Source organism: Odocoileus virginianus, chromosome 22 (genome assembly GCF_023699985.2).
Source record: "Odocoileus virginianus isolate 20LAN1187 ecotype Illinois chromosome 22, Ovbor_1.2, whole genome shotgun sequence".
NCBI lineage: Eukaryota > Metazoa > Chordata > Mammalia > Artiodactyla > Cervidae > Odocoileus > Odocoileus virginianus.
Genome location: NC_069695.1, coordinates 12,448,906 through 12,455,758, shown reverse-complemented (window position 1 = coordinate 12,455,758; position 6,853 = coordinate 12,448,906). Strand labels below are relative to the sequence as shown.

At 37.5% G+C, this 6,853-nt stretch overlaps 1 protein-coding gene across 5 annotated transcripts in view; it reads right to left on the bottom strand.

The window, feature by feature from the left end:
- Positions 1–2,680: 2,680 nt before the first annotated feature.
- Positions 2,681–6,853, bottom strand: part of SMAD2 (SMAD family member 2) — an 82,223-nt gene continuing 78,050 nt past the window's right edge. For all 5 annotated transcript variants that reach the window (XM_020898533.2, XM_070452596.1, XM_070452598.1 and 2 more), the window contains 3 exons: positions 6,693–6,830; positions 6,233–6,377; positions 2,681–3,410 (listed from right to left, as the gene is read on the bottom strand). In XM_020898533.2, the coding sequence (XP_020754192.1) occupies positions 3,287–3,410; positions 6,233–6,377; positions 6,693–6,830 (407 nt within the window). In that variant the 3' untranslated portion in view covers positions 2,681–3,286. The remainder of the gene's footprint in view (positions 3,411–6,232; positions 6,378–6,692; positions 6,831–6,853) is intronic.

Genomic DNA, 6,853 nt, shown 5'->3' with positions numbered 1-6,853 from the left:
CATCTTACCACTCAGCATCCATCACACTGGCTGGGCAAAGAACAGGCACCAGTAAGTGCCCACTGAATAAATGTATATCATAATGTACAATTACAGTTAGTTAGTATGGTGTAGTTCAAACCCAGTCAGGAAAGCAAACTTTTTTTAAGCAGCGAAACTTTAAAAAAAAGAAATCTATGTAGAACTCCAATACAGAATAAAAATGAAGCTGCCACTGGCCAGCCAGGCCAAAGTCAGTGGGAACATCCCAGCCACCAATTCCCTAAACCAGCCCTAAGGTGTATGTAATCCAGTGTGAGAACCCCCATTTATTTTGGAAATGTGATAGAAAGCATGATCCTTCAGTTCTCATGTTGTTAAACTGAGGACATTACCAGCACTGTGTAGAAAAAATTCTTAATGATGTTGCTAATTTAAATAAAGATAAAATTCTACAGAGAGATCTTATCACTTAGAAGAACGAAAACAAACCCTATAAAGAAAAAAATAATCAGCAAAAATTAGGCCACAGTGGACAAAACAAAATGCAAACCCAACATCTCATTAAAAAGCAAATTAAGACCACTGAACATATTCATACAAATGTAACCACCACCACCATCAAGTCAACTGCTTGACTGGTCTAACTACTGAAAACAATAGGTGCTTCCAAAGAGTTGAGTCCCAGCTTCATACTGTACAGAAGAATCCCACCGTAACTGTAGAGATGTGATCCATCACTGAAATGCTACAGATGGTACTGCTTTGCTTAACATGTCAATGCAAAAGTAACAGCCAGGAGTTTCTACCATTTTGAGTCGTTCTTTGACCCCAGACAAAGAACAGTATTCCCTAACATCACACAACTTCTCAAGTGCAAAGGGCAGAACCTCCACACTTTCAACAGGTCTGACGGTGGTGATACCTGGGACATTTATACCATCCACAAGACAGGCTGGACAAGCAGTAATCAGTGGGCAGCAGGACGTCTGGAAGCAAGCAGCCAGTTGCTACAATGGTGAAATTTGCCCAAGGCAGAATTAAAGAAAGGGTTGTTCCATTAAATGGCAGTGACCTGGTACAAACTCTTTATAGTAAGGACTTGAAGAGGAAATACTAACAAGAATGACACATGAAGCAGTCCATTACAAAATAAGGCCACCTTCAACTATTATAAATTGTAGAACCAATCTGATCCTCAAGTTTGGATCTGTGAAGAGGTTTTTGTATAAAGCATAAACACCTAATAAATGATGAGTTTCCTTTAAAGTACGCCTTTGCATTTGATGCAATTTTCTTTGCCGAGAAAGCCTATTTTTCCCTGGCTCTCCACATGGCTGGCTCCTTCCTCACGCATCACTTCTTTACAGAAGCTTTCCCTCTGCTTTGCTCTATCACAGTACCCTGTTTATATCTCCTTCATAGACAATACGCTAGTTAAGTGTTAGAGTAACTGCTATCTCCGCAAAGGCAAGGGCCATAGCTGTCTTGTTCACCTTTACCCAAAGGCTAAGAAAGTTCCTGGCACACGTAACAGGTGAACAATAAATATCTGTAGAGCGAAAAATGACTCTACGAAGTTTACATGAACATATACATGCATACACAAACATAGGAAAACGGGCAATATCTGACAGAAAACAATCAAATGCTGAAAGTATTGAAAATAAACACCTGTACATACAGGTGAACATGGTTTTAAAACACAAGTACCAACCAAAGATAATCTGTCTTTAAAAATATGAAAACTTACTAGAAGGGGACTAGGGAGTGGTTACTGGCTGTTCCTATTGAGATGCAAACAAGAAAAGTTTAAACTGGAATGAGTTAACAATAAACTAGATAAAATAAGGATTATCTGCTGTCGACTTTCAACAGAGCTTTTGACACCTCTAGTCATGCCTGTCCCTGCAGAGCATGAAGTACGGTGGCTTCTAATAGTCACCACATATTCAGCATTAGTTAAGAACAGCTCAGACCACAGGTATTCACAAGATAAAAAACTTGCTAAACGGCTTCTCCCCCAAATTTTACAATTCAGAATTCATAATTACGTAAAATAAAATAGATTTTATAAATTTAATACAACATACCTTAAAAACAGATGGCTCCTATCTGCTGATCAGACCTCAGCATTACTTTTCTAGGTATTCTGCCAAAGCAATTACATTTACAAAAGGTCCATTTCATAAGACAATCTGGTAATTAAATCCAATGAAATTCAACTCAAAAGAGCACTAGGTTTGCTACTGAAATATTTGAAAGTATCTTTTAAAAAAGAGTGTTTATATTTATAGATTGAATTTTCAGAAAGGATAAATATATCGAAATAATTGCAGCATATCCCTGAAAATAATTATACTGCCACCTGTGCATTTTTTATGAGGTGTAAAGATAAATCAAAAGACTGCCAGGTTACATAAGTCTATTATTACCTGTTGAAACTGAAATTTGGTGTAAGACAAAGGGACTTACTCCATATGAATTCTCATTGTACCCAGAATTAACTGGTGCTGGCAGTATCAGTGCAATCATTGATGGTGATGGATGCCATGCTACACTGTTTTGGTGGAAAAGTAGAAATGGAGGAGAGGTTTAGAAAGATTTCCATAAAGTTTCCTTATAATAAGATTAGGCAGTAAGTAAACAAACACAGAAAGAATGAATATTTAAGACCCACTGAACACATTAAGGTCAAGGATTTCAAAAGTTAATCCACTTTTCTTCCCCCAAGAGTTTATTTTTGGTAAAAGGCAGAAAAATTAGTTTTTCTACAAGGGAAATCTGCTTCTAAATGATAATTTGAAAATCTTGATATATATTATATATTAAAAAAGACACACAAAAATAACAAAGAAGTGGGAATAACAGATTAGGTACTGTAACTTTATAAAGGCTTGCCTAAATCAAGAAGCAGCACACACACGCCTAATTTATGCAAACTAAAAATGTGTATAAACAGCACAATACTGTGATACTGGATCATGATACATTACCTGTACACATAACTACTACTGTTATTAATAAACCTTTGGGACACTCAGTTTTATGCCCAACAAGACATCAGTAAGTCTTTAAAATCTTCTCTTCCTCCTTTACGGGAGAGTATTTCTAGACATTAATTTTCCCATCTAATATTCGAACATAGGAAACCAATTCCACAAGGTGCTTTAATTGATGAGACCTCAAGTGCTGTTTTCTCTTGAATTTTTGGATAGTAAACAGTCCACAGGGACCACACACAAATACTATGACAGAAGAGTTGGTATATTAAGTCTTTTGATGGGACTTGATTGGTGATGAAGCTTTATGACATGCTTGAGCAACGTACTGAAGGGGATCCCATCTGAGTTAGTACTTTGTCCAACCACTGCAGAGGTCCATTCAGATGAAGTTCAATCCAGCAAGGAGTGCTTGTTACCGTCTGCCTTCTGTTCAAAAGAATGAAAGAAAATAATCACGAAATCAAAAGAATAACAGGGATATGGAAGAACTAAGATAAACCAACAGGTTTTATATACTAATACCTAGATTCTTTTTTGAACTAGTATTAAGTTTGGACATCTATCATTTTGAAAAATGTTTAATCCTTAAAGTCTAACAAAGTATTTATAATGCTATAAATAATCACTGCCAGGGCAAGAGACACAAACCAGCACTGTCCCAAGCAAACCAGAATATATAAAGTCACTTTACTTATTAATCATCCAAAGAACAGAAAATATTCATATAGAAAATGAAGTCCAAATGGAACAGATTTCAAACTTAAAGTATATCAAAACAAAAATTCTGACCCAAGCTTATCACAGAATGTTCAAAGCTGGGGTTCAACATCCCCTGACAAAACCAACAACCAACCTTCCTTTTAGCAAAATCATGCAGGCTTTTAATAAGAAACATCTCTAGTACTTCAACTAAATGAGCTATCCTCTGAAAATAGCAAACTGTTCAAGGATATCCTATCACTTCCACATACTGATTTTAGTTTCTTATTTATTACACACAGTAAGTCAGTAAGTCTGTTTGCTTCAACATGACAATCCTGCAAACATGAGAAAAGGCCATTATCAACTCTTCACCTCCAAGCGACACATACTCAATATAATTTACAACTACGACTGTATTTCAGAGGGTGTGGTTTTCTGCAGCGGTGCCCTGCTGCTCCCTTCAGATTCTCAAGTGTTCTCCAGCCCACTTCCGGCTGTAGGAATCTGCATCTCTGTGCCTGAGAACCTCTGCGCTGTCCACAGATGGAACAGACCTCAACCAATGACCCAGGAATCGGCATTTAAATGCCCCGTTTCCTTTCCCTCCAAGTGGGGTAATTCTGAGTGCTCTTGACTCTTTTCCCAAAGTTTTCCTAAGGGGACAGCTCTAGTGACCCACCCACTACAGGAGGTGGCTTGAGAACGGTGTTAGTAGTGTTCCCGCCCCTACCTCTCTTCCCTACTTCCTCCTTCCTTGGTAGTGTTCCCTCCATCTCCTGAGTATACTTCTAGCAGGCAAACCCTTTTCTCAGGGTCTGAGCCTCACATTATCTGTGCCCCTGCCTGATTATTCACTTCACTACTAAACTCACTTAACTGAGACATGAATTCTTTACACATCTTTATTTCCCCTTACTACGTCTCCTGATTTTTATGCTGGGAATCAAGCTGGCACTTAAAGAAACTGAAAAATAGTTTAGAAATACAAACATCAAATCTATTCCTCAGCACCTGTGTCATTAAGGATAAAAGGTTCCACAGTTCACAGACATATGAGTATCTAAGTTACTTTGATCTGCAAATGTTAAAGGAAACTACTTTATTATCCAAAGTAGATGTACCTGACCTCCACTAGCCATGAATACATACTGTATATTACTGCTTCTTGTATAGATTTTATATTATGTCTAGGTTAAAGAACAGCAGAGACTACAGTGAATGAAAGACAGTATCTCTTTCCACCAATCAAAACTGATCTTAACAGGAGACCCATAGATATACATGGAATTCTCCCTGACCTATGTGATTCATGTTTAATGCCACTCCATTTCTACCATGTTCCACAACATTATAATCTTTCGAAGGAGAAAAAAAATGTGTGACCTAATAAACTGATATCAGATAGTACTATCTGAATCTAATTTTAATATCAACTCAATCCAAGTTCAAATGAAAAAAGAAACTCAGCATTGTTTAAAGTTATCCCACCTCAAAGGGGAAATGATTAAAACAAAAGAGAGCTACAGCGAAGTCAAAAAATGAATTCTTGCACTAATATAACTTGGACAAAATAGTGACAAGTCTCACTTTAGATACAAATATATAACACATTGTATATTTTTATAGAAGTTGTCAAACCAGTAGATCTCAAATCTCATCATCACAAAAGTCATACACCTCAAAATTTAAGACAAGGGATCAAGTTCAAATGAAACAAAGCCAAAGAAGGGCCCAAACTGCTGAATGAACAGGAGTATTATTACTATACCACATGCATATCTATTCTTAAGCAGACATTCAGACAGTAAGTAATGTGAACTGGAGAAAGACTGAGTATTTTACCTGTAGTTTTATTCATTATTATGTTGATGAACTGTCCCCTTTCTTTGATGTGGAATCCAATCGACTGTATAACCCTGTATAACCTAGCAACAGCCTAACTGATCTCACCCCCTGATGACAGACTGCTTCTGGTAGAACTCAACTATGTGACTGCTACTGCCGTCCTCAGAGAAGAGGCAAGGAGAGCTTTCCTCAGGTCCCGTCTCTGCCACCGACAACGTGTCCTTGAGCAAACTATTAAATCTCACCTAAGCCTGTTTCCAAATAAATGTTTAGTGTAGACCTTTTTTTTTTTAAACTTTACAAAGACTGCAACCTTATAAAGAAAGAATAAAAACAGCAATTCTTAGATATGCTGAGAGGCATGAGATACTGCATTTAAAGCACAGCACAGTGCCTGGTACCCAAATACCCCTTTTATTACTGAATAATAACCCTTCCAATACGCCATTTACAGTATTTAACACTCTGCATTCTGTTACAGTGCCTGTCCATACACGTTTTAATTCTATGTTCTATAGTGCCAGCATAGGAATTTGCAATAGTTTTGAATCTAGAGGCCTCCAACTTTCTTTTGTTATTTTACATAAAGATTTGCTCTCTATAAACTTCAATGAAAATACAGACAAACTTCAGAAGATTCAAAAAGTGCAAGAAAAAGAATTACATTCTAGAAATTTAAGAACTGAATACGTATTTCATACCGGTATTCTGCTCCCCACCCTTTCACAAAACTCATTCTTATGGTGCACATTCTAGTTAGCTGATACACGGCTTCAAAACCCTGATTAACGGACTGAGCCAGCAGAGCAGCAAATTCCTGGTTGTTGAAGATCTTCAGATTACAGCCTATGATTGAAAAAATATATAAAAACATTATGTACGAAGAAGATCGTATAAGAGAATCATTTTAAAAGAGCTACAGATACTAGAATGGTGGTGGTGGTGCAGTTACTAAGTCACGAAACCCCTTGGACCCTCGCCAGCCACGCTCTTCTGTCCATGGGATTTTCCAGGCAAGAATACTGGGGTGGGCTGCAATTTCCTTCTCCAACAGACATTTGAATATGAGCATGCAAATCATCTCCTGATTCCGAAAATTAATAGCAAAGAAAGACTCAGCAAATTGACATGATAGGCGTATTTATATTGTTGCATCCATACCTGGTGGAATTTTACACACGGTTGCAGGGTGCCAGCCGTATCTCTGATTACAGTTGGGGCTCTGCACAAAGATTGCACTATCACTTAGGCACTCAGCAAAAACTTCCCCACCTATGTAATATAAGCGCACTCCTCTTCCTAAAACGAAATATATATGGAAT